The following is a 25,569-nucleotide window of genomic DNA, read 5'->3' on the forward strand; positions in this document are numbered from 1 at the left end:
GTGTGTGTGTGTGTGTGTGTGTGTGTGTGTGTGTGTGTGTACAGCTTACACCCAGGAGAGGGTTGGACTGAGGGCCCCAGGCACAATCCCAGGAACAATCACAACCCAGGCGTGATGGTGGCCCTTGTCCGTCAATGTGAGGAAGAGTCTACACAGACACTGCAAACCCTACCACTCTCACCATGGGAGCTGTCTGCAGCCCGGGAGCTGCCTGCTGAGGGGAGAATACAGCTGTGGAGGACATGGCTCACCGAGAGGACGATGTAGCAGTCTCCCTCGTAGAAGTTGCCGTGAGCACTCAGGGGCACCAGTGCCAGCTCCATTTTCTAGAAGGATTAGCAGAGTATGCAGCTGTGTCCCTCGCTCCTGCCTTCCCCACAGACTCCCTCTCCTGTCACCAGCACAGGTAGCAGAGAAGCCATCTCCCTATCTTTACAGGCAAGCAGCAGTGCGGGACAGGAGCACTGCTCTGGCTTCTGGGAGCACTCTAGGAGCACTCTGGGCCTGATGTCCCGGTGTCCTTCCCCATAGCCTCCCCTTGGTCTCATTTGCAGTCCCCTGGGGAGGCTTGTGAGCCCCCCAAAGCCCACAGCAGGGGACGGAGTTGGGTGTAACTGCCAAGTAACCCTCATCAGAGCTGTGTGGACTGTCCAGGCAGGAGAGCAGGCAGACAGCATAGAGAACGCCAGCAGCATGTGGTGCTCCAGGCTGAGGGTCCCACAGTCAGAGTCTGGGTTGTGGGGACCTGATTTGTTCATCCCAGGAAGACGGGTCACATGGCCTCAGATACAAATGATACTTTCTCTGTCCAACTGAAGCAAACCTGTCGCCGTTTTTGTGTATGTTCTATGTAAAACTCGGATGTTAGGTGTGAAAATATTAAATATGCTTCGTGAGTCCAGGTTGGTACCTGTCCATTCCTTTCTTCCTTACACTTACTTATTGTGTGCTACACTGTACGTATGAATGTCAGAGAAACTCGGTATTTGTCCCCTTCTTCCACTATCTGGGCCCCAGGGCTTGCACTTAGTCACCAGGCTTGGCTGCACACATCCCTCTCCCTCTGGCCAGCCCTTCCTATTCATTCCGAAGTGACTGAGGAGCCAGGCACCGAGAGCAGACTCGGATTCCCGCAAGCCCCGAGAGCTTGTGGCTCACACTTTGGAACTGAGCAGGGTGAAGGGAAATGTTACCTGTGGGGTTCAGGCTGCAACAACTGACTAGGTAGAGGTGTGCATGTCTTAGTATGTGGTAGGTGCACCCAGACCAGAGTGCAGAGCCACCCTGGAGACCAAGGCCACAGGATGGACAGACGAGCAGTGCTTATCTAAACAGCATGTCCCATCCCAAAGCTGGAAGGAACCAGACATGTTCTGACCAGCAGCCAAGAGTCTTTGGTTAAGGGACCTGTCTTTCTGAGATGTTGATTGGGAACATAGACTCACCAACCAGATGCTCGGATGAAGGACAAGATTGGTTCTGCTTGGGGACCTGCACTGAGTCACTGGGAGATTCAAGGTTGGGGAAGCCTGCCCTCTGATGCTGGCCTTCGTAGCCATGGTTCAGATCCCAGTGGTCAGGGTGGGTGTGGCTCCCTCTAGGCTCACCTCAATTCTCCATGTGATGATCCCAGGGTCGTTGCTCACAGCCCTGAAGGCACTGCTCAGAGACATAGTGTCTGTCTTCCTGGAACCGAAACATCACAAAGCGGGGGTGATGCTGCTCACAGTGAACAGGGAGCCGTCGCTTCTCCCAAGACACTTCCCTGTCTCGTCAGCCACCATGCCGCATGCCCGTTCGGTATATCACCATGCCACCACCACACAATTTCACCACAGCAGCTCAAGTTCACACAGTGACCTGGCTGGACCGTCCCTGCTCGAAAGGCTCGTCTCCCACCTGCTGTCACCTCGGTTAAGAGCTTTGGTCCATAGGGATGACACATTTCCTTTAAAATATATACATGCGTGTTGGTGTGTTAAACTCCGTGGGGCTGGAGTTATAGGCAGTTGTGAGTCACCAGAAGTAGGTGCTGGGCCAGTATGTGCCATCTCTATATGGGTGGGGAGGAGGGGCGGCAGGAAGGGCAACCCATACTCCTGAGTGTGACAGTGTCACGCCCATGTGGATCCACTGCCCACAGTAGCTCATTTTCAGGAAGTGGCCATCTCCCTGCCACCTGTGGTACAGACGAGGCTTAGAGAGATAGTAGATAATCTGTCTATAGACACGCTAGCGTGGGCCCCAGAGCTGGGCTTTTTGGTTTCTTTTTCTTTTTTCTTTTTCTTTTTTTTTTTTTTTACTTTTTTCAAGAAAGGGTCCCTGAGACCCTGGCCATGCTGGAACTCACTCTGTAGACCAGGCTGGCCCGAACTCAAGGAGATCCACCTGCCTCTGCCTCCCAAGATCTGGAATTAAAGATATGATCCACCACTGCCTGGCACATTTTATTTTATCAGCACAGTATCTATCCACGTAGCCCAGGCTCCTCTGCCTTAGCTGCCTTAGCCTCCCGTGTGCCGGCGTCCCAGGCTTCTGCCACCAGACCTAGGTTTGTAACTTTTATTTTCTTTCACGCCTGACCTTAAAAGTCTGTGCTTTAGCCATGTTTTCATGCTGCCAGCCTTCCCAAAACTAAGTTCAGTTGCTCAGAGAGGAAGTCCAGACAGAAAAAGTATTTCCAAATGAAGCCCCTCCTCCCAATTCTTGAACTCCTCTTCCCAGATGCCCGGCAAGACCTCGTCACCCCCACCTGCCCTTGGCTATCATTTATAACTTTGCAAACCGTCCTAGAACGGTAACCATCCTTTCTCATGACTAATACATGAACTGGTCTTGCAGAAGAAAGGGGAAGATACAATGCTTGTGCCTAGGACAAAGAAGAGCTGAGAGTGTCAGCCAGGAAAACGGGTGTGGGCCTCCCTGCCTGTCCCACACAGACCCCAGCTTCTCTGGAAGGCTTGTCCTCGGGGAGCTTAGAGGTTCCCAGCACCCACAGAGCTGAATAAGGCCAGGGAGGGAATTGGTAAGATGACCACGGGGACCTCACGCTGGTCACAGTAGTCAGCACTTGGCTGGGGTTAACACACGAGGTGACCCAGTAGCTCTGCAAACGTGTCTCTTCTCAAGTCCTACCCTCAGGGAGACTGAGCTCTCACAGTATGCCAAGTGATCGCTAGGTTGGCTTCTCCTAAGACTCAAAGCCAACGATGGGATGGTTGGAATTACGAGAGATTAAAAGACAAAAATTTTCTCGGGGGTAGGGGGTAGATTGTGTGGATATTTGATAGTTGGTGATATACGGGGCTTGTTAAGTGTGGCATGTCTGGGGATGAGGCGTAGTTCAAATGGTAGACGTCTGTCATCCCCAGCACGACCCCACCCCTAAAAGAAAAAAAAGGGTCTGACTCCATCGACCATTCTTTTCTTGAGCCCTAAAGGATCTAACCAGGTTTGGAGAGGATGCGCCATTACCACCAAAGAGCCAGACCCCTTTGAGCTGCTGGCAGTAGACTGAAGCAGAGCCGTGGTGCAGAACTGCCGATGGTTGAGTATTTAATTTGATAACTTGTGCTGCCCCACCCTGCACAGCTCAGAAGCACCAGGAAATAGCTTTCCTTCAGGCCGAGTTTTCTCACTTTTAAATCTAATGCGTGACCCACCCAGGAAAGGGGACCAGAGCTGACATATTCCTGGTTATCGGTAAAGCCTAACCAGCCACCATAGCACGGTGAATCGGAGCCCCCAGTGCAGTCCCATGTCCCCCATGGAACTTCAGAATCCAGGAGCTGATTAGAGACCCAAGATTCAGGAAATGCCACACCCAGAAAGCCCAGTTCCATCTATCCACATCAAAGTCCCCCAAAGCTGGGTCTGTTGGTCTTCACAAGCTGTAACCATCAACACTTTGAGGACCGAGAGCTATAACGATCGCAGGCACGGGGTATGGTTTGGGGATTCCAGGTAGCTTGTAACCTACTGGGGTTTAAACTTCTCTTGCCCCACAGTGGAACAGATGAGTGGGGTCTTGTTACCCCAAACCCCTGAGCCTCAAGAACGTGCCCAACTTAATCAGTGGGATCTACAGGTTCTCTCTCAGTGTGAAGTTTGCAAAGCTCAATCTTTCCAAAGCTTCATCCCAAAAGATAAAAACCAGGGAAGGTACGACTCTTGTCCCTTCTTCACCGTTGGCCTCATCCACACTCAGCATTTGGCTGACAAGGACACAGAGTAGACCTACCTGACGCTCTGTCCTCCGAAGTCTGGAAAGCAGCAGGTGAAGCACTGATGAGGTATCCCACGGCAGCCAGCTGCCTTCCTGAAGCCTGTTACAGCAATGGCCGCACAGCAGACACTGGGTTATATTTGCTTGTGTTTGCATCATAACCACATTTTCCTAGCTCTGGCCAATCACAGCCAACCTATCTTGACTTATTCAAACCAGAGAGGAAAGCTTTATCTGCTTCTATTCAAAACAGCAAAAACAAGAAGAGCAGACTTTTAAAGGCTTCTTTTAACTCCAGCTCCACACCCTGGTCTATTGATTTTTTTAAAAGTGCACTGTCCATCAATAATTCAGTGAGGGAGGATATGAATTTGCCATATTGTAGATATGAACGTATTATGCTGATGACAGGAGACTGGCTAGAGCTCCCCTACTGTGCGCCTGGACGCTCAGGACTGCGAAATGATTCTGGGCGATTCTGTGGTGTCATAAGAGCTTTTGCTGCTTGGAGTCTGTACATGTCATCCTACTATGTGCCCGGAAACCATGCTGGGCTCTGAATCTCAAGGCTCCTGTTTGGCAGCATCAAGAGCACATGCAGGAGCCTCCAATTCCCCCAGGGCTTCAGTCTATACCCAGTCAATAGTACAGCAAGCACAGGCTTTCTAAGTACGGGGGGGGGGGGGGGGAGTTGGTTCCGACCCAGGCCAGAGAAGAGCTAATGCATTCCAACCTCTGTAACCTTGATCAGAATCCCAGTGTTTGTTCTGCTGGGTGCTATAATTTCATGACCAAAGAGGTCATACAGGAAGAACAGTATCCACTGAGTGTCAGATCAGTGGAAGAAAAGGAAGGCAGCTCCCACTCATGCATAGGTTTTAAACCAGCCTTTATTAACAATTTTAATACAAATATTCCAAAAATATAAACAGACTCTTAATGGCATCCTACAGTTCAAGTTTTTGAATACAACAAATGTATCAAATCATGAAGCAAGGTGGTCAAGGATCCCATAGCCTGGTCACAGTGGGAAGCAGACCCCTCCCCTCCAATTGGCATCATGGAAACAGACAGATCTGGGGTAATGACAGGCAACAAGTATCACCAGCTTACTGTGACCCCACACTAAAGGATGGGACACTGGCCTGGCCTGTGGCCTCTTCTCCCCTGCATATGGACTTAACTTATGTTTTCTACAAAGAGGGACTGGGGATGTAGCTTAGTCGGGAATGCGTGCCTGACACGCACGAAGCCCTGGGTTGTTCCCAGCACCTCATAAGCCAGCAAGGTGATCACACCTGTAACCCCAGCACTCAGGAGGTGGAGGCCAGAGACCAGTTCAAGATCATTCTTGGCTAAACAGGAGTTCAAACCCGTATGGAATTCATGAAACCCTGTGTGTGTGTGTGTGGGGGGGGGGACGACTAGGCTATTTTTAAAAAAGGAACTGAGTAGCCGTGGTTAAGTAGCCCAAAGTGGAAATGGCTCACCGTTCTCACTTAGCCAGGCCAACTCACTGGATGCAGGACAGCACAAACAGGCCACACTGCCAAGCGGCCTCTGAACAAGGCAGGGCATGGACCTACAAGGGACCATCTCCCGGGAATGCTTGCTGAGAGGGTCCCATGCTTTTAGTACAAAGCTTTTCTGGGCCACTGTTAACAGAGGGGGTTATACAATTATACAAAAATCTTTGGGAGGGAGTGAGACAGGTCCCTGGTTAAACAAAGGCAAATTCACTCAACTTCTTTAATTAGGGACCCATGGGCCTACGATGTCCCCTCTACAATGTGCAGAGTGGAAACCCTTACCTGGCCCTTTATCAAACTGGTCCTGTGTCCAAAGCTCCCCCTATAAGAGGGACAGGAACATCAGGCTTTTGATGAGAAGCCCAATCAGACACACACTGTGTCCCTGAAGAGGCACCTTAAAGAGCTGAACCTGGCAGGGGGCAGATTCCTAGCATGGCTTTGAGTGGATGCTGACACCCGGCCCGGTGGTCTACTGACCCCTGGAGATGAGTCTGCACTAGGGCAGGCTGGTGGCAGTGGAGCCTGCTGACACCCGGCCCGGTGGTCTACTGACTCCTGAAGATGAGTCTGCACTAGGGCAGGCTGGTGGCAGTGGAGCAAGAGCTTCAGGAGGCACTGGCTCCTCTGAATCTTGCCCTCCTCTCCTCCCCAGCATCACTTGCTCCTAAAACATGGAACTAGCACAGGGATAGCAAGATACAACACCTAGCTGACTCCGTGCCACCACAGCAGGTCCTGTTAAGTTTTGGGAAGAGAGGAGTTGATATGGCATCTTTGTAGCCGACTGCAGGTGGTAAGAGAATTCTGGTGGCAGTCAGGCCTAGAGCTAGGGTTTCATGGAGAAGCAGCAGGGCTCCATGAAGCCACACTGGGCTTTGGTCACAGGTAAAGCATGGAGAACCAAGAAGCCAGAAAGGAACCTTAAAATTCAATCAACTCTGAGGCCCTTATTGCTTAGTCAAGACCAGCCCTCAGAGTAGCTTTGTGAGAGGACCCCTTCTGCAGTACTGGGACGCCAGTGAGACCAGGGCCTGGACCTGAAGCCACAGCCAAGCTCCCATGCTCCTGGCTAGCACCTGCAGCCCTCAGCTCACCTTGGGAGGACCCTACAGACACCAGCAAATGGTGCTGGGGAAATGGCATGCTTTTGTCACAGAAGTGAAAGACAAGGCTCCATAGCCTCGGGCCCAGGAAGAAGTCTGCAGAGCGCTGGAGGAATGCCAGCCAGCTTCCACTCATACCACCAAGCTAGGACCTAGTGTGTGGAAACTAGAAAATATGACTCCTGAGTGGGAGGTGACCACACCTGAACCAACCCATAAACAATGACCTGCCTGGGGGTGGGGGGGAGCAGGAAGCAGAGACCGGGGTAGGAACTCCCGCCCACCTCAGAGGGAGGGAGTGCTGAGAATCCTACCCAACCCTGGGCAGGACTCAGTTAAGGCAGTGATGCTGAGGTGGAGGCTCCTCAGGGGTCCCTTGGGTTCCCAACGACAGTGACACTTCCCATTAGCTTTCCGCTCTGGGGAAACTTCCACTCTGTGACTGACATTTAAAGCAACAGGACTGAGATGTTCAGGGATGCTCAGAGTACAGGGCCATGAGGACTCACTCAGTCCTATGACCAGAAGCAGGAGGCATTTGGCAAATCAAGTAAGAGCAACACCTACAACCTGGGAAAGTCCTTCTCCCAAGGCCCTGGAGAGGAAGACAAACGGCCAAGAAGGACAAAGGCCAGAACAGACAAGAGTTAGCCAGGGCGGGACACCGGGGAAGACACAAAGGGAGAGTCTAGCCCTCCCCAGCCTTTGGAGCTAATGTCCTTGTATCAGCTAGCACAGAACCCCTGAAGAGCACTTTTGGGATCTACAAGCAAGGAGACAGACATCTTGCATTGAACATTTGCATTTTCCTTGTACCCCAGCACTTCCCACACAAACCTCAGGCCCAGGACTGGAGCTGGGCCAGATACAAACCACTCCAAGATTAGAAAGAGAATTTTAAGAGTTAAAAGAACATAAATCAGCTGTCTGTCCTCCTCCAGGGCAGAGAGAAGCCTCCTTTCCCATGGGAGTAGGACTATGGCTTGGGAGTGAGAAAGCTGGCCTGGCACTGGAGCCCGGGGACGTAGAAGCGCCCACGGCAGGCATTCTGCTGGAGCCAGGCACAGCCCATAGAACACAGAGCCTGGTGGGTCTGCGAACACGCTCTCATACTCCCAAACATGTCTGCAGCTGTGGGCTAGGTTTCCGTGTTTTCTGAATGATGTGTGTCTGGGCATCCAAGCAGCCTCTGACCTCTCTCTCTCCTTGGCACAGGTCTTGTGATGCTGAGGAAAAGCCATGGTTTGGCGAGGGAGCCTACAATAGTTTTCATGGCTGTAAAGCTCAGTAGCTCACAGCAGAGCAGGAAAGGAGACAAATGACTTGGGTTGAGTCTTGATCTTTCAGCTTCTCCCCCTACTGGACAACTGGGCACCCTGGACCATAGTTTACCGGATGGGCACATGCATGCACGCGCGCGCACGCGCGCGTGCGCGCGCACACACACACACACACACACCTGGGAATTGAGCACAGGGTGCAGAGAGCTCCAGGTCTTGGTCTGACTTCCTGCTCTGCCTGTGACCTGCCATACAGCTTTTGTCCCACACGCCCTGGCTACTTGCAGACCCTGTCAGTCAGGCTGATCACAAAGGCACAGTATAGCAAAGTCCCCTGTTGGGATGGCCGTTTCTTGGAGCAGGAAGGCTAAGGGGCCCGCAGCTGCCCAAGGCTGGTGTAGACATCATCTGTTCCACTTAGCTCCTCGAAGACTGGAATCAGGTTCAGCAGCTCTGTATCTGCCATGTCATCAAACCAGGACTGCACAGGCACCTGGGGCAGGAAAGAGTGACATTATCTGACGTTTCCTTTCCAGTGCCATTGGAGGCTGCTGGGCCACAACAGGGGTCGTTGACTCCTCTGATAAAGCCCACAGGCCCAGCCTGCAGTCACCCCAGTCCCTGATGTGAGCACTCACTGCATTTTCTGGGTGGAAGATGTAAGATGCAGGGGAGTTGTCCAGGATGACAGTTTTCCTCAGGTCTCTTCCCAGGCGGCTGAGGTCCTTGACATAGCAGCCCTGGTGGAACACACAAGCCTCCCGGAACAGGCGGGCCCGGAACACCCCACACCGGTCCAGGAGATCAGTCACAGGGTCAGCATACTGGAAGAGAAGGAGAAGCTTTAGCCTAGGTGTGGGGCTGGGCTCCCCTGCCTTCCGCCCCTCCTGCAGTCAGGTACCTTGGCCAAGCTGGCAGTGAAGAGAACACATTCGAAGAGCTCCCCCATCCGTCTCAGGAACTCATCGACGTAAGGCCTCTTGAGCACATACACCTGGGAGACAGAGTGGACTGCTGGAAGGACCGCAGGAGGCCAAGGACACTGCACTGGCTCTGCCAGCACACTGACAGAAAAGCAGCAGGCCTAGATACCCAGGTCAAGACACTGAGAGCTCTGCCCCACCATAGACAGCGCCACCAGGTTACCAGGCTTCTGCTGTCTCCACCGGCCCAATCCTAACCCGCCAGGAAGGAACGCACTCTGTCCCAGGAGCCATCTTCATTGGGGGCAGACCATGAGCTGCCTCCAGAAACAAGTAATCAAGAACAGGCCTCACGGGTGGAAACAGCCTATCCTGGATTACTTGAATCCAGCCACAGCCTCCGCAGCAGCTTTCTTTCTGTACTGGATCCCAGCAGGACAGCCTGGGTAGGTCCCCATCTGGCAAGAACCACAAACTTTCTCCAACACACACCCTCGTGGGTTTCTGTGCATACCACCAGCTTCGAGGACTTGCTCGCTTTTAAAGGTTCTTCAACTAACTCGCCACCCAGTCTATGATGTGCTGCTTTTTTCTTACTTCAGCCTGCACAAGTGTTCCTTAGGCCCACTCACTCACTTCCTTAAAGCAGCACAGGGTGTGCCCACCCCAGTCCCTCCTAGCCCACATCAGCACCAACTGAGCAGAGCCCTCCCATTTAGCAGCAGAACCCCTCCATGCAGCTGCAGACTGGTTGTCTCAAGCTGAACTTTCCCACTCCCAGTCTGTGAAAGCAGGTCTCATGCTTGCTAGGGGGTCTGTACGACTGTCTCTGGCCCTCCCTCGGGCCGACCAACGTGCCTCTGGGCACACAGTCTCTCACCAACGCCTCGTGGTCCTTACTGAACCCCAGGTAGCAGAGTGTACACGGCAGAGCCTGGACTCTGCCACTTTGACAGATGCATATGAAGCACTTACAGAAACCAATGTAAAACCCAGGGCAGGAGGTCAGAAAGGTGTCATAGGAAGGGCCTGGGCCAGGGAAGACACATTCAGTGGCTCTTCACCAGAGGCACAGGGAGGCCTCCAGGCAGAAACACTACTACCAAGGTCTTAATGGAGCAAATCCTAACAATCCTGCATACAGAGCAAGGCTCGCCTTGTCCAGTTGGCAGGGATGGTGTCTAAGAATGGACTGCATGGGCTGAACAGCACACGCTCTTCCAGGGGACCAGGGTTCAATTCCCAGCACCCACTGGCAGCTCACAACTGTAACTCCGGTTCCAGGGGCTCTGACACCCTCACACAGACACACCCACAGGCAAAACACCAATGCACATTTCTAAAAAGCCGAAGTGATGGCTAGGACTATGATGTGAAAATGCCACAGGCTATACATAGCGGTGCTGCACACAGTGGTGTAGGCCTTTAACTCTAGCCCTCTGTGAGCTCCAAGTCAGCTAGAATTAAATAAAAAGGCCCTATCTTGGGCTAGAGAGATGGCTCAGTGATTAAGAGCACTGACTGCTCTTCAAGAGGTTCTGAGTTCAAATCCCAGCAACCACATGGTGGTTCACAGCCATCTGTAATGGGATCCGATGCCCTCTTCTGGTGTGTCTGAAGACAGTTACAGTGCACTCATATACATAAAACAAATAATTATTTAAAAATATTTTAAAAAGTGGCAGGCCTTATCTTAAAAAGAAAAAAAAAAAAAGCCCATAGTTCTTGCAAACAGTCTGACTACATAGAGAGACAGGAGTGCTGACTAGAGGGAGATATATGGATGAACTGGGAGATATATGGATGAACTGGAGACAAACCATCAACAAACATGGAAGCTGGTGCTAATCAGGTCAAGAGGCAGCTTCCCTTTGAGGCAGGGTGTGCTGGCAAATAGCTCACCTGGTGCGTGGTCCCCTCAATCTCTACAGGCACTATGAAGTCAGCATTGTTGATTGGCTAGAAGGCAGAAGAACATAGCGTCAGCAGACAGGACCCCCCCCCTCCCCGGAGACAGCCCGCTGAGCAGTTCTTAGCCAGCACAGGGCAAAAAGGACCACATCTCTTCAGGTCTCCTCTCTCCTTCATCCACCCATCCATCCTTCCCGCCAAATTCTACCTGAGGTAAGTTTCAGGGCTTTTAAGATGGGGTCTTGCTACATAGTCTGGGCTAGCCTTCAACTCATGTTTCCATGAGCTATGGACACAGGCATGCATGCCTGGCTCTTTCAAGACTGGCTCTTACTGTGCAACTCCTGTTATTCTGGAACTTGTGATTTCCCTGCCTCAGTTTCCCAAGCACAGGAATTGTGGAAGTTCCCTCTGCACCCAACTTAAGGCTTTCTTGAGTTAACAAATATACCAGTCAGGAAGACCAGATAATGCTTACCTACTTTTTTTCACGGTTGAGACAGACAGCATTTAGCATGGTGGTGGTGATGGTGATGGTGGTGGTGGTGTGTGTGTGTGTGTGTGTGTGTGTGTGTGCGCGCGTGTGCGCACATGCATGCCTGCATGCACACACTCGTGTGCCTTAACCTCTTCAGTTTTGGTCTCTGGCTATCTGTGACTCCAGGGTGGCCGACAGCCTGTCCTGTCCCTGTCATTTCCACGTTCATCTGCTCACCTTACTGCCCTGCTGTGCAGCTCACACAGGCCCGAGGGAAGGGTGCCACTCTGACTCACCTTGAAGGAGCTGTGCACAAGGGTCTCATCCAGGTCAATGACCACACAGACCCTGCCTTGGTCTTGCTCTGTCACCGCGGGGAGCAGGCAGGTCCCAGGGATCTGAAAGCAGAGCCAGGCTGCTGAGCTGTGCCCAACAAGAAGCCCAATCACCCCTCAGCACAGCACTGGGAAGAGCCAAGTTGCCTGCAGACAGTCGTCCACCCAGGAAGGTCCTGCTTAAAGGCGGAGAATAGAGGCAACAGCAGGGTCTAAGGACTACTAAGGCTGTGGGAACATTTGGTGTCATTCTGGGATGGTATGGAGTAGACACAGAGATGGGAAGAGGGTGTGTGCCTGTCCCCACAGCTTTACAGGGCCCCGGCAAACACTCAGCACAGAGAGTGGGGAGGTGCTCAGGACAGGAGAGTAACTGCTCTGCCTGCCCGCCCCCCGCCAGCCTAGACAGGGCCCACAGGGCCAGCCAGATCAACGAACCTGATAAAACTGGTACTGAAGACACTGGAGAAGATCGGACTGTGGGAGACAAAGGATGTGGTAAGTGCCAATGTACCAACTACAGCTGCCCTAAGCAAAACACTGCCTGTGATCTGCTCTCCGAGAACCCAGCCACCCACGGCTCCCCACAGGACAAGCATGGCCTTCCTGAGGAGCTGGTCAGGAGGGGAAGCCCCCCTCTCCATTCACGGGCACAGGTTCTCGGGGACTGAGGGCTAAGCTCCTTCACTCACGGGCACAGGCTCTCGGGGAGCATGGAAACACTGGGGTGCCCACAAGTATGAAGGGGGATGGAGTCACAAAGGGACAACACCAAAAATGTAAAAAGTACTAATGTCGCCAGGCGTGGTGGCGCACGCCTTTAATCCCAGCACTTGGGAGGCAGAGGCAGGCGGATTTCTGAGTTCGAGGCCAGCCTGGTCTACAGAGTGAGTTCTAGGACAGCCAAGACTACACAGAGAAACCCTGTCTCGAAAAACCAAAAAAAAAAAAAAAAAAAAAGTACTAATGTCCTAATGTGAGCATTGAAAAAACATCTAAAATTCTAGAACTTACAAAAACCTAAGATGTGATTTGAGCATGTATCTTTCAAATATGGGTTAGTATTTCCCCATGGTAATATATGTGATTTTACATTTTGCTTTTGACTTAACATTACAGATAGTATTACAAGTGGTTCATAGTAGCATAACAAATTGCTAGTAGGGTCTTTATTGCTGTCTTTGTTTTGAAACAGGGTCTTACTACATGGCTCCAGCTGGCCTGACACTTGCTATGCACACCAGGGTGGCCTTAAACTCAGAGGGATCCACCTGCCTTCTGAGTGCTGGGTTATTCAGAGCATGGCAGTTTTATGGCTCAGCGGCAGTTCTGGACACGAGACAATAAAAAACACAGGCCTCACAGCCAGATATTTGAGTTCCAACCCCACCACTCTCAACAATTAACATGGGGTTCACTTTCCACATCTGCAGGACACCTTTCCGGGGTCCTGGAATCTGCAGTATCTGGACAGCCATCCCCACAGGTGATAAGTATCAAGAAGGAGAGAGACTACTAAGGGAAGAGAGTTAAGGGCCTGTGGGCCAGGGACTTTCACGACCCCAGACCAAGCCAGAAAACGCACCACGCCCCATCCTGCTGCTACCTTGGCGATAGTGTTGGCCTCCTCCTTGTGTGTGAGCTCAGTGGTAGAGCTTGACTGGACAACATGCTGTGTGTGGAGACAGCACAAGAGGGCCTTGAAGATGCTGCGGCCACGGGGCTTCTTAGGAGAGGACTTGGAGACTAGGCCTAGAGAAGAAAGGAAGGACAGATGGAGGCATTAGCTAGAGGGACACCGTCAGTCTTAGTCAGCAGCTCCACATGTCCATACGCTTTCAAGTCTAGGTTCTGCAGGGGTACAGTACACACCTGCTAAACAGCCTGAGTGAGACACACACCATATATAGAGCACACACCTGCTAAGGAGCATACATACACACACACACACACACACCTCCCTTGAATGAGGACACAGTGAACCCCACTTTCTGGTTTGGGGAGATCTGAGCTGCCCAGGCTTCATTCTTCATGCTATGGCAGGTCTCAAGGGGATCTCAAGGTAGGCTGGGTATTCTGTGACCCAGCACCAGCACACCACCATCAAAATGAGCTTCTGAGGCCCTAAGTTCCCCTGACACAGGAAAGCAACTCGGTCCCCTGGAGTCAGTACGGCCATGATTCAGACCAGGGTCGTTTTCCCGACTCCGGATCAGCAGCCACAGAACTGAGTCTAAAGTTCTCCAAAACGGTTTGAGATGGCTGTGGCTAAGGAAGCTTGCCACCATGCCTGACCAACCAAGTTCCATCCCACATGGGGGAAAAGAACCGTCTCCTACAAGCTGTGCTCACGTGTGCATAGAGGTGAGCATGAGCATGCATCCTCTGTGCACACACGAAGCTGAAATCCCAAACCTCAGCTCCAGTTAGCTGGCTGCATCTGAATCGTGTTTCCTCTTCACGATCTAGCTGTTTGCCTTAATACTTACTGCTCAGCCAGGCGTGGTGGCGCATGCCTTTAATCCCAGCACTTGGGAGGCAGAGGCAGGCGGATTTCTGAGTTCAAGGCCAGCCTGGTCTACACATTGAGTTCCAGGACAGCCAGGGCTATACAGAGAAACCCTGTCTTGAAAAACCAAGAACCCCCCCCCCCAAAAAAAAACAAAAAAACTTCAGTGCTCACCCAACCACCCTCCTCTCCAACCCCACCCCAGGGAGCTGGTTGGAAAAGAGCTGAATTAAGACCCTAGGTCATGACAAAATGCAGCTTCCAGTCTGAGTCTGAAGCCTGTTTCCAGACTGCAGCTGCTCCCCCTACCTTGATTATCTGGGCTTTGGAAATACAAAGCCAATTCAACAGCAGCTCCGCAAGGCAGCCCCAGAAAGGCTGGACTGATACAGAGCAAAGGGCATTACAGGACCCATCAGCAATGGGTTTCAGATCTGCTGTTACACAAGGAAGAGCTGCTGCGAGAAGCAATGTGGCCAGGAGATGGCGCTGTACACCCAGTTATGAGATGGTCCCAGCTATAGGTCTCTTCCCAGGGTGGGGGTGGTGTCGGCATGTCCCAGAGCCACTTGAGAAACAGGCTGGTCTACTTTAAAGCACTGGACAAACTACTGCGTAGGCAAATGAGCTCCAGAGGTGCCATGTAAGGGAAAAAAAGCAAGATGAACCCGCCAACCCCAGAGGGCTTCCCGAGCTTCTTCCAAGGGGAGGGGAAACCCACAGTAGTGGGGGCCACCCACTGGAGGAGATGATGGCAGAGCCAAACCCACTGACCTGGCTGCCTGAGACCCTGAGGGAGAGGAGAGAAAACCAAACAGCTCCCCAGATCAAGGATGCAGAAAAGGCTCCTACACAGCAGCCCATGCAGCAGCAGTGAAGCCCCTCTCATCTGGACAACCAGGGCCTTCCTAGTGCATGTTCTTGGTTTTTAGAGACAGGGTTTCGGTGTGTAGCCCTGGCTGTCCTGGAACTCAGAAATCCGCCTGCCTCTGCCTCCCAAGTGTAGGGATTAAAGGCATGCGCCACCACTGCCCAGCTAGTGTGTGATTTCTTTCCCTTCTTGGGTTAGGCATGGGGTTACCCTTCACTTTGGTATGGCCACTGGGGACCTCTCTGAAAAGTAACTGAGCCTTTCCAGGAAATTGTCTGAAAATGTGGGCATTACTTTTTAAAAATGTGAAGTCAAAGGACACATTTCTATGTGAATGTCTCTGCTCCTGTATGTGGATCCCAAGGTTAAAGCTGGGTTGTCAGGGCTGCAGAACAGCTGGCATTTCTTACCCCGGAACCACCTCGCTGGCCCCTGTGGCATCGCTAGCTTCCAGTCTTGGCCACATGAGAAGAACCAAGATTTCTTTGGGCATTTTGTGGTAAAGGTTTTGCTGAAGAAACCCACCACAGCCTTGTCGAAGACCAAATTCAACGCTCAGTGGTGGCGGGTACACTGCTCCTCAGAAAGAACTCTCCAGACCCCTAATCATCAGAAACCAGAAGGAAGGGGCTGCTCTCACCCCCACCCGCGGGCCCCACTGACCTCCGCTCAGGGGCTGGGGCAGACGCAGAGACAAAGCTCCAAGGTCGAAGCCTCTCCTTTGGTTTTTGTTTTCTTCTTGCACAAACCACAACTGGAGGCACAGTCTTTCTTAGAAGACCATACAACCCAGGCCGTTCCTCAAGAGAGGCCAGGCCCAGTGCGGTCATCACAGTGACCAGCTCCAAGAGGATAAGGAACCCTGGAGCAGCTGGCTGGGGCCAGGGAGAGAGAGACCTTGCCTGGGTCCACTACAGAAATCCTAAACTGTAGGGGTGAGGGGCTTCTCCAAGGCACAGTGTGACCATCAACCTCTGTATCTCAGGAGATCAAAACTGCCCTGACCTTGAGTTCAAGCTCTGAAGGAAACACCCCCCACCCAGGCCACACGTCCTCCCCCACCTCAGGCCCCACAGCAACCTTGATGCCAGCCGATTTCCTTAAGTTTTTTTCAAACAGGATGCCTGAGGGGCATCAGGGCTGGGTTCAGCTTCTCCCACCATGGCTGCTTCCCTGCAGGGCCAACAACAGCCTCACCTATTCCATTCCACAGCCTTTGGCCTACGTATGATAGGTGCTAACAACTTTACTAACTACTGCAGGGCCTCTCGGGCTTGCCACTCCTGCAGAGCTGGGTCCTGGGGAAGCCTCCATTCTCATGCCACAGCCCCCAAGTGAGGGAAGGAAGGAGGTACTGCAGGAGCCGAGTGGCCACAGCCACGCTTACAGAGCACAAGAGCAATGCCAGGCCTGTGCTAGACACTGCCTTCAGGGCCTCACCAACCCTCAGTATGAACTCATTTGTAGGTCCTGCCTCCCATTTGCAGGGGGGGGAAGAAACAGGCCAACAGGCTAATCAGCCCACTGGGGCCACGCAGTATAGGAGAGCAGGGTGAGAATTTGAACCCAGAGCCAAGGCTTGCAGGCATTCACCAACAGTCTCTAGACAGATCCACACACTGGTCTGTCTGTCTGTCTCTAGCTTTTGATTGATTTATTTTATGTGAGCACACACACTCTCTCTCTTCAGACAGAAGGGGAGAGGGCATCAGATCCTATTACAGATGGTTGTGAGCCACGAGGTGGTTGCTGGGAATTGAACTCAGGACCTCTGGAAGAGCAATCAGAGCTCTTAGCCTCTTCTAGGAAACATTTGCTCTACTTCCCTCCAGAATGAGCCTCGACGCCACGCCCCCATGCCCCCTCCAGATTCTTAGGCAGACCAGAGAGGTACAGAAGGCAGCAAGGACACCCAAAACCCTCCCTCCCAAAACCTTGTGTCAAAAGCCTTTGGATGGATGGATGGCTCTGCGCTGCATCCCTGCCCCCAGCCCACCCCCTCCAGCAATTCCTTCCCGAGGGTAGGCAAGCTAAGTCTTCCTTTCCTGTCTTCGACAAGCACCGGCTCCGTCCCAAGCCTCTTCAAGTCCAACAGGCCAGTAAGGCACACCGGGGAGCCAGTTCTAAGTAGAAGAAAGGGCTGGGGACTGAAGACTAGAAACCAGGGCCCCCTAACGCCCCTCCGACTCAAGGCTGCAGCTGCCAGGGTTCCTCACGAGGTAGACTATGGACACAGGCAGCCAGGTCTCTCTCCATGGTACTGCCTGGGCTGGATTCAACAGCAGGACCTCACTCAGGATAAACAAAACGCGAGTGAGATCCAGGGTAACCTCTAAGACTGAAAGCTACACTAACTGGCAACAACCTGGGCCTCATTCCAGGAGAGCAACAGAGAACTAGGGGCCCTCCCTTCCTCACTGTGTGGTAGAAATTCGGCATCACATGAGGGACGTGTGCCTGGGAGAACCCTCCCCTCCCCCACTCCTTTACTTCCCTCTCGGCCTCCATGGATGGTGCTGGGATGTGACAAGACAAGCAACACCGGAGGCTAACACCGTCCTCTCCCCTAGGCTCCCCCACAGCAGTAAACACCTGTGCCTGTAAAAAGATGAAGGCTGGCCTTACCAGCATGGCTTTTTTTTTTTTTTTTTTGGCTTTTCGAGACAGGGTTTCTCTGTATAGCCCTGGCTGTCCTGGAACTCACTTTGTAGACCAGGCTGGCCTCGAACTCAGAAATCCGCCTGCCTCTGCCTCCCGAGTGCTGGGATTAAAGGCGTGCGCCACCATGCCCGGCTAGGATGGCATTATTTTTAACTTTCTGAAGGTCAGGTCTAGTTGTCACAGTTGCCAACAACATAGTTATGTATCCTGGTAAAGGAATTCCTCACAGGAAATCCGCACAGCACCAGACAGGCAGAAGGCAACTCCTTGAGCTATGGGATTTTCATAAGACCATTCACATACAAGAATACTTTTCTGGTTCACTCCCTTCAACATCCGAGCTTCCCCATCAGCTCCCATCCTACCACAGCACAGGGCAGGGCGGCTCTCACTATAAAATGGCCTCTCTGAGCGGCCTCCCTTCCCTGTGCTATTGGAGGAAGGAGAGTATTTGGAGCATTTCCGGCCCTTCTTGGCCAGCTGCCTGGGCCCTGCAGCCAAGGCACATCTGACTGGGGCTCCCTGTGGAGAGGAGTCCTCCCAGGTTGTCAGCAGCAGCGTCTGTGCCTTGGCTGCGGACAGGCACTCAAGTGCCAGGTTGATGGAAGGGCTCCTTGGACCAGCAGGTAAGTGGGCAAAGAGACAAGAGGGCAGGAGATGCCTAGACAAGGAAGGCCACAGGCAGGGCGGCAGTGGACGGTGGGCCTCTCATGCACAGTGGCCAACTACTGACGCACTCTCTCTGCCAGCGAGGCAGGCAGAAGGTGGGTGTGTGCACGGGCTGGGCTTTTTAAGCAGTTTGCATCACAGAATTTGGCTGACATCAGCACGGCTTAGGCCTCTGGTAGTCCTGCATCTGCAGCTCCTCCGTTCCCCTTGTGGGGTAGAGGCTCCTCTCTTCTTTCGGTCGGTTTATGCCATCATGCTTCATAGTCTTGCCCCTGCCCCAGCTCTCTCAGGGTCTCAGACCTGGATTTTAAGAACTTTCCCTTAATTATTTGAAAGTAATAGCAATAAATATTTAAAGGTACGATGCAATGGGGGGTCTCGTTCTGGAGCAGCAGGGACTAACCTGAGAAACGTGAGGGGCACAGGGCTGGATTGTGCAGGGAGACACTGCCGGGTACTGGGTACCAGCCATGCTAGTGCTCCTTCCTCCTGAGGAGAAGCTAAGCGGGCTCATGGGAGGGGCGCTAAGGGAACCCTGGCAAGTCGGTCTGAGACATCATCTTGATGGTCATTCAGGGCTGGTCTGGTTTGAATGGTTGGGCTTCAGAGCACCAAGAAGAATCCAGGGCCAGGAGGCACAGGAGGCCAGAGCTGAGAAGTGTCTACCCAGATGCCACTGGCTCCAAGGGCTAGGCGAATTGTATGGCTGTGGGTCAGATCTCCATCAGCAAGTAAGTAAATAAATAAATCTGGCTTCCGCGCAAATACCAAGAACCTCAGTTTTTCCATCTGTAAAATGGTAAAAGAATGGCTATCTCAGAGAGTGAGGATTTTAAGGGCTTTGAGTGTCCTGGCCTGATGTGGCTCTGTCAGCTGCTAGGCATGGCACAGGACACTTTCACACTTCAAAGTCAGTCAATCTCAGAATGCCCACACTGTGACACCAGCTGAGACTTATTTCAGGGGGCCATATAACCCAGCCCAAACGTGGGCCTCTGGGACTACACAAAACTAATTATGTCTTTCTGCCTCTGAGGCTGGCCAACCTGCTCCCTCCTCAGGATTTGGCCTCTTCAATCGTGTGCTGCCCACTTCCAAGCCCTCTGCTCCTCCCCACTCTCCACCAGCCAACGACAGCAGCCTCTGAGCTATCTGGATCTTCCACAGGCCTAGGGCATGGGGTGAAGTAGCAGGTAGGGTGGGCTCCACAGGTCACGCAAGCTTCTGCTCTCAGCACCTTGCCCATGTGAGCGTTCTGTGAACTGGTAAGCAAGAACAATTACTCTATCCACTTACTCAGAAATCTAGGCTCCCCTGGATCTTAGAGCCACAGGCTGCCTAATGAAAGTGACTCTGGACCCTGAGGGAATGTTCTGCTAAGGGCTGAACAGGCAGTTGGCGTCTCTGCGGTGCTGCCTGGCGCTCCTCCCAGGACACCTGTCAGAATCACGGGGAGCACTTGGAACACACATGCCTGGCCCACCTGCCAGGTTCTGAGTCATTGGGTCCCAGGTGTGCGGGTGGGGGAGGGGGCTGTATTTTTAGTAAGTGTCACAAGGGATTCTGATGTGCGTCCCTGGCTGAGAGTCAGAAAATTGTAACCAACCCCTTTCAGAACTAGAATGCCCCAGAAGCCTGTCTCTCCAGCAGATCTGATGATGGCCCAGGACTGTCGGGCTGAGTCTGGTTTGCCTCACTTGTCCCAAAACAAAGACAAAACAAGACCCTAGTCAAGAGACCTGGGCTGGCTGTCCTTCCTTTCAGGGTCATGAAGGAGAGGCCCTCCTCCTCCTGCTGTGTAGAGGTGGAATGCTTTGTCCCTTCCCATAATCGGTGTCACACAGCCTCTCTCTCACTGGGAACAGTGCCTGTGGCTTATGATGGGAGTCTGTCAGGATTCTAAGAGGCTGACAAGGGGGCCTCCCTTGATCCAGCACTGAGTAGCAGGCAGTAGCAGCTCAAAGTCTGTCATAGTACACCACCACCACAAGGGCGAGGGGGATGTGTGTGTGTGACTGATGTAGAAAGGTGATGAGAGACACAGACAGAACGAGATGTGTGTGGTTTTTGTGTTGAGGGTCAAGTTCAGGCTCAAGGCTAGCTGTAGGAAAGCTAACCAAGGAGAAGGCTCCCGTGGAGTGAAGGGCTGGGTGCTGCACTCAAGGGGACGCGCTCTTAGTCTCTGACCCTGAGGGTACCACTGCAAAGAAGCCCACTGTCCTCCTTCTAATCCCTACCGGTTTCTTCATAAGATCTGCACGGAGCATGTTCCTCTACAGCCCAGCTGGCTACACACAGGCTTTGAGTATGTAAGGGATGTAATGAGCCAAATCCGCACCCTTCCTCGTAGTCACTTCAAGCTTGCGACAGGATGGAAAGCTCTCACTGTGCTCTCCACTCAGACCAAAGCCACCTCTCCCAAAGCTCCCCTCCTTGTCACTAAGAGCACCTAGAACATAATCCTCTGAGACCACAGACTCCGACCAAATGAAACAGTGGCAGCAGTCACATACACAACTGCCAGTTCCCTCTCCAAGACACCAAGCTGCTTCCAAGGTTCAAGCTGCTCTTCAGAAATTCTTCCACGAGGCCCGGGGCTGCAAGGTGCCCCGTCCCTGTCACACACACAGGCACAAGGCTGTAAGATGCCCCGTCCCTGTCACACACACAGGCACAAGCAGCAGAAGCTGTCTGTAGGAAGGCACAGAGGCTCATCTTTCACACCAATGTGGTGACTGGGGACACCTGTTCTTAGCATATCCAAGGGACAGGAAGAGGGAGGACAGAGCACCAGCCAAGCTGCATTTAGGAACGAGTCTGAAGCAACCAATGTGGAGCAACAATAACAAACACCTAACAACTAGCGATCCCACCTCTTCACCAACCCCAGGATAAAATATCCCAAGATGGAAATAAAGACAACACCCCACACTTCTCAAAGCTGAGGGGACGCTGTGCCCAACCACATGTGTCAGTAAGTGCATGCCTGAACACTCACACAGCCACTATGTGCACATGTTCTCTCACACACTTACAGCATCTCATACTTCTTACATCCTGTTGTTAGAAGTGTCCCTTTCTTAATACATCTCACTAAAAGACTGACCGGAGAGGCCTCTCACCCTGTTTAACTTCCTGCCTTCTCTGGCTTGGAGGAAGGACACAGGCCTCTCCCACACCTCATGCTTCCCTGTGCCTGCAATCCCCAGGGGCTTTTCACCTCTCTCTCAAGTATGGCTTCTTTCAACTGCTCGAGTCAGCTGCCAAGCCTCAGGCCCTGTTCACTTACTGACTGTGGAGGAGCAAAGCCCTACCCCAGGGCTCTCAGTGGGGAGCAATTCTGGCTTACGTGGTCTCAGTGGCCACTCAGCCTGATCCCAGGATGGGGGATAAATCCAGTAGGAGCAGGACTGAGCCTGTCAGCTCCCACCTGTGCAGGCTGGCCTAGGAGGGCCCTACCCACCCACCACCAATACTCCTTTCAAAGCTTTTCCTGTTAAAGGCTTAGCTGCAGCTACAGGAAGCTTGGACTCTCAAGGGGAAAGGGCAGGATTTCTCCCTTCTGTGGGGAGCAGGAAGAAAAACTTGTCATTGAGAGGCTGGGGAGATGGCTCAGAGGTTTGGAGCACTGGCTGTCCTTCCAGAGGACCTGAGTTCAATTCCCAGACCCCATGGTGGGTCACAACCATCTGACTCCAATCTCAGGGAACCAGATGCCCTCTTTTGACCTCTGTGGGCACCAGGCACCCATGCATGCACAGATATACACGGAGGTTAAACATAAACATAAAATATAAATCTAACCACTGCAGTTTTTAGTGACAGCCTCCTCAGGGAAGAGTCCTCGGTGTAACTCGACATCAGACCCCGCCCAGCTCCAGATGTGAGACAAGGAGTCCAAAGCTTAGTCATTCTTCCAAAAGTAGGCATTGGATCTTGCCCATAACAGATCATTTTTGACTCCCCCCAAAGTCCTGATAGGTTACTGGAGGCCCTGCCCCTACCTCACCAAAGGCAGCCTTGTTTCCTTTGCTTTCCCCATCTGAGCCCAGAGCTGGGCACAGCCTCCTAGTAACTGGGTGACACCCTTACACCAGGCGGCAGTAAGCACCCATCCCTGCCAAATGGCTGCTTTTACTTTTGCTGTGATACACACACTTGATGTGACACACACACACGGCCAGCTTCTTGCTGCACCCGGGAGCCATTTCTCCTGTCTGCCTGGAGAGTTGATCTAATTTTGCTGCTTATATTATCAATGACTTCAGCAACTTTGTCCTACCTCCCTGACTGTAATTACTTTTGAATCATCAACACACCAGGCAGCCTTAACACTCAGAGAACAGAATGCTAAAAATAAATAAATAGTCAACATAAAAAAATCTGCACTGGTAAACAACTTCACTGAGAAAATACCCAAAGCTAGAGGCAACCTGTTTCTTTCCAGAAATCAACTCATTAATAAACTGCTTCACACTCCTCCTCTTCTGCTCTTCCAAAGGTAGACAGGAGTTGGGGGTGGGAGATGGTGAGGGGGAGGGGCAGGAATTCCTAAATGAGTGTTAAGATGCAGGTTTTGTTTGTAAATGATGTCCGACTCAGCTAGTTGGCATGGTTGCTGGGTGCCAAGCTGCTCAGAAGCAAGCATGCCTTCCCCCGGAATGCAACTGAATGACAAGGGGAGGGGGGAGACACCAAGAGGCTGCTGGCTGGAGAATTCAGATTCCTCCAGGGAGAAATGTGAAGGACAAACTACACACAAAAAAAGAAAACAAAAATGTAACTCCAAGAAAACCCGCAACCAGTACCAGCAACCTGACCCGGTCAGGAAGCCAGCTGCCCTGCTCTCTGCCACTCATCCTGCTGGATGAGACTTCAGCTCTGATTTGCCCAGTGCAGCTACAGCACAGTCCAGATTCTTCTTAGCCTGATTGGCCCTGCCACCCTCAGGACACCTAGGAGACCCTGTAGGGGAGCACAGGTGGGAAGGAGGCACACGCTGTGCCTGGCCTCTTGTCACTACCCCTCCTCGTATGTCCTTGCCCATCCTGATTTCTTCACCTGAAGCGTGGGTCCTATTCCTGGGATGAGGCTGCAAAGGGAACTGAACACTGGCAGTGACTGATAAACACAGGCAGCCTCCCTTTGCCGCGCTCAGCACGCTGGGAGGCCAGGAGAGGAGGTTAACTTGCCGCTGGGTCAGTGATGCAGTCAGAACAGGGTCCCTGGCAAGGAGGAGGGGCAGGCAGGGCTTCGGCTCTTCTCAGCGCAGGCTGCTTCAGAAGGCCAAGAAACACGCACCGCTCCCCTTCCCCCATCCTAACAAGGAATTCCAGAGAGCCTGGGACACCAGCCCAGCTGCTCTGCCCCTAGGCTAAGGCAAGTTGGGTAGACTCCTTGGGAAGTGACCCCAGGAAAAAGTGACCTGCTGCTTAGTATTAGTAGGAGATGACTACATCCAGGCCCCACAGCTGGTCTCCTTCCAGGCTCCAGGCCTCAGTCTACTCAGTTGTGGCACGGGCCTTTTATGCCCCTCTGGAATAATAAGAAAGGGCTGCAACGCCTGAGATTTGGTTCCAAGAGCGTGCTCGCCACTCAGCCTCTGAGCCAAGTGGCCACAATCCTGGGAGTTCTCTAGAAAAAAAAAAAAAAAAAAAAAAAGGAGGGAGGGGGCAACACTAGTCCTTACTCTGCGCGGAAATTTCTACCAGCTATCTTGAACACAATGCTCAAGGCCAGATGAACATAGGGGAGAGGAGAGTTTCAGGGGACCCCACTGTGATCAAACCGAGTAATCCCATCTTCCCAGCCCCAATCTCCTCCCCGCCCCCGCGGGAGGCTGAGGCCTCCGCTTCGCTCCCCAAGCACACCCCAGAGAGGGTCTGCCTGCGGACGCCCCTGTCTGCTTCAATCCGACGACCTCCCCCTGCAATCAGGCGGGAGGGGGGGTCGCGAGCCTCTGCCCACAGACAAACTCGCACTTTTTCGCTGCGCGATTCAGAAACACGCTGGGTCTGATGCCATCCGGCGAATTATGTAACCAGGGACACAGCTCCCGGGCTAAACAAACGCGGCTGTGTGTGTGCAGCGGCGGCCCCGGGGGAGCGCACGGGGCAGGGAGGGGCTCCGGCCGGGCCTCGGGTCCGGCTTGTTTGCTCCGCCGAGCCGCGAGAGAGTCCCGCGCCCGGCGGTGACCGCGGCCCTCCCCCCTCCCCCACCACCGCCCCCGCCTCTGGCCGGTGAACTTCGTCCCGAGTCCCCGCGCCGCCACCGCCGAGCGCCCGGGCATCCCGGTCCTGCGTGAAAACTCCGGTCCCAGTGGCGTTCCAGCTCGGGACCCCTCGTGCCCTCCCCGGGGCAGGCGCGCGGCGGTGGTGGGTGGGGGAGGAGTGACCACTCCATCTCCGCGGCTCGGGTGGGGGCGGCGCGGGTGGCCTGGCGCGACGCGCGCCCTCCGAGCCTCTGCCTGCCCCCGGGGGGGAGGGGTGGCCCGACGGGTGACAGCTGCGCGGATGACACCCTCCCGCCCGGCGCTGGCAGCCGGGGCCTCGCTCAGCCCCCACTGGGGTCCGAGAGCCCGACGGGTGTGCGAGGACCGACGGACCCCGGGTCCCGCCGGATCCTCCGCCCCCTCCCCGCTCGGGGGGCGACGCAAAGTTTTGGGAAGTTGCGCCCCTACCTTGCTTGGTGAGCACCAGGGCGTCTTCCCTCCGCGCCTGGGTGATGATGGAGCCGTGTTCCATCTAACAATCCCGCGGGCCCGGGCTGGCTGGGCGGGAGGACGCGCGGGCGGGCGCGCAGGCGGGCTGGGCTGGGGGGCCTGGGCGGGGGCCCGTCGGGCTCCTGCTCCCGAGACTCCGACTCCCGCGGCTGTTCACATCCCCCTCGCGTTTCCTCCCCGGGCCCGGGAAGGGAGGCGGCCTGCAGAGAGGGCGGGCGAGCCAGGCGGCGGCTTCCCCGGTGCCCCCAGCCCCGATCCCCCGGTGGCAGCTCCGGGCTCCTCAGTTTGGGTCCAACATGGAGAATCCGGAGCGAAAACAAGAGGAGGAAATGGGACACGGGGCGGTTTCCA

General features: G+C 53.5%; 2 protein-coding genes across 3 annotated transcripts in view; both read right to left on the bottom strand.

Moving 5' to 3' along the window:
- Avil (advillin) overlaps nt 1-1,713 on the bottom strand; it is a 16,710-nt gene extending 14,997 nt beyond the window's left edge. The window contains exons 1-2 of the mRNA XM_021205191.1: nt 1,608-1,713; nt 252-326 (exon numbers count right to left, since the gene is read on the bottom strand). Of these exons, the coding sequence (XP_021060850.1) occupies nt 252-326; nt 1,608-1,673 (141 nt within the window). The 5' untranslated portion in view covers nt 1,674-1,713. The remainder of the gene's footprint in view (nt 1-251; nt 327-1,607) is intronic.
- Nucleotides 1,714-5,080: 3,367 nt separating this feature from the next.
- On the bottom strand, nt 5,081-25,569 carry Ctdsp2 (CTD small phosphatase 2). 2 transcript variants are annotated; one of them, XM_029542282.1, is made up of 8 exons: nt 25,177-25,569; nt 13,394-13,539; nt 12,226-12,264; nt 11,749-11,850; nt 10,966-11,022; nt 9,042-9,134; nt 8,779-8,982; nt 5,081-8,633 (listed from the first exon to the last, which is right to left on the bottom strand). In XM_029542282.1, the coding sequence occupies exons 1-8, from the start codon at nt 25,238-25,240 to the stop codon at nt 8,508-8,510; spliced, it is 831 nt and encodes a 276-aa protein (XP_029398142.1). In that variant the 5' UTR covers nt 25,241-25,569; the 3' UTR covers nt 5,081-8,507. The 2 variants fall into 2 exon arrangements, with proteins under 2 accessions (XP_029398142.1, XP_029398143.1); XM_029542283.1 differs by having other exon boundaries at nt 8,779-8,964; nt 25,177-25,567.

Source organism: Mus pahari, chromosome 9 (genome assembly GCF_900095145.1).
Source record: "Mus pahari chromosome 9, PAHARI_EIJ_v1.1, whole genome shotgun sequence".
In the NCBI taxonomy this organism is placed as follows: domain Eukaryota; kingdom Metazoa; phylum Chordata; class Mammalia; order Rodentia; family Muridae; genus Mus; species Mus pahari.

What these genes read in the sequence shown, in the direction of transcription:
- Ctdsp2 (XM_029542282.1), bottom strand. Translation starts at nt 25,240, where the DNA reads ATGGAACACGGCTCCATCATCACCCAGGCGCGGAGGGAAGACGCCCTG. An exon ending in AGGCCAACACTATCGCCAAG is followed by an intron (nt 12,265 to 13,393) that starts GTAGCAGCAGGA and finishes TGTCTCCCACAG; the next exon opens with TCCGATCTTCTCCAGTGTCT. An exon ending in TCACTGCCAGCTTGGCCAAG is followed by an intron (nt 8,983 to 9,041) that starts GTACCTGACTGC and finishes CCTAGGCTAAAG; the next exon opens with CTTCTCCTTCTCTTCCAGTA.